General features: G+C 51.6%; 1 protein-coding gene across 1 annotated transcript in view; it reads left to right on the forward strand.

Moving 5' to 3' along the window:
• The first annotated feature begins 373 nt into the window (after positions 1-373).
• Cadps2 (Ca++-dependent secretion activator 2) overlaps positions 374-971 on the forward strand; it is a 436,304-nt gene continuing 435,706 nt past the window's right edge. The window contains exon 1 of the mRNA XM_013019914.1: positions 374-766. Coding sequence (XP_012875368.1) covers positions 374-766 — 393 coding nt within the window. The remainder of the gene's footprint in view (positions 767-971) is intronic.

Below are 971 nucleotides of genomic sequence, written 5' to 3' on the forward strand. Positions count from 1 at the left end.
CATGTACCATGCTAGTTCTGTAACCTCAGGCTCCTGATCTGTTCCGTGAGCTCAGTGAAATACCTGGTGCAGTGGCAACCACAGTACTAGTACCAGCTGTCTTGGAAGGTTACTTAGATGCCACTATATTAGATGCGTGTTTTCAGGAAGCTTTGAGCATGGATACATAAGCTACAACCTACAGTGAAGCTATGCATTAGTGCAAGACCCCAAATAAAACAGTCTTGAGCTTTCAAAGATTTCCAGTTCTTTGCGGTTACCCATCCATTACATTGCAGCTAGCTCTTGGTGAGGACCTCTTATTAGTGTAAGACCAGAGAGACTCCCCAGAAGGACATACTTACCTCTCCCCTTCTGGGGAGAAAGTCATGGAATGCAGAAGAAGGAAAGCCTGTCTCTTGTGTATCTGCCTCCTAACGTAAAAAACTGCTATTTGGCTCAGAGCTGGTGGTTAGTGGGTGCTGGTTCAGTTCCACAGAGCCCTCGCCATCCGGCCAGCCGGATGGCCGCACGGTCTCCCCGATGCGGTGCGCACCCTCCTGCCGTCGGTGGAGAAGAGGGACGCTGGGGACTGCTGGGTCGTTCTGGCAGTTCTGAGAGAACCGTGCCCCTAGAGAGCGGAGCTGCGAGACGCCCACTGGAGGACAGAAACAGGAGCGGCGGCGGCGATGCCCGCGCGGGTGCAGCGCCAGCTCCGCCCGGGGCGGCCAGGACTGCGCCCGGGGCGGGCGCCCAGGCGTGCTGGAGCCAGTCCACACTGCTGGGGGTTAACCTCATCTCCCAATCCAGAAGAAAAAGCCACATTTGTTGAATGAAGGCAAGACTTTCCTCATAACAGCTGGATACAATTGATCACAGTGTGTTTCTTCTATTTTCCCCCTCCCTGAATTTCATAATCCAACTCATTTGTTTACTCTTTCAAATTTCTCATATCATGGAAAAGTAAATGCCAAAAAAAATCAATTACTAGT

This window comes from Dipodomys ordii, unplaced genomic scaffold (assembly GCF_000151885.1).
Source record: "Dipodomys ordii isolate 6190 unplaced genomic scaffold, Dord_2.0 Scaffold48, whole genome shotgun sequence".
Taxonomy (NCBI): Eukaryota; Metazoa; Chordata; class Mammalia; order Rodentia; family Heteromyidae; genus Dipodomys; species Dipodomys ordii.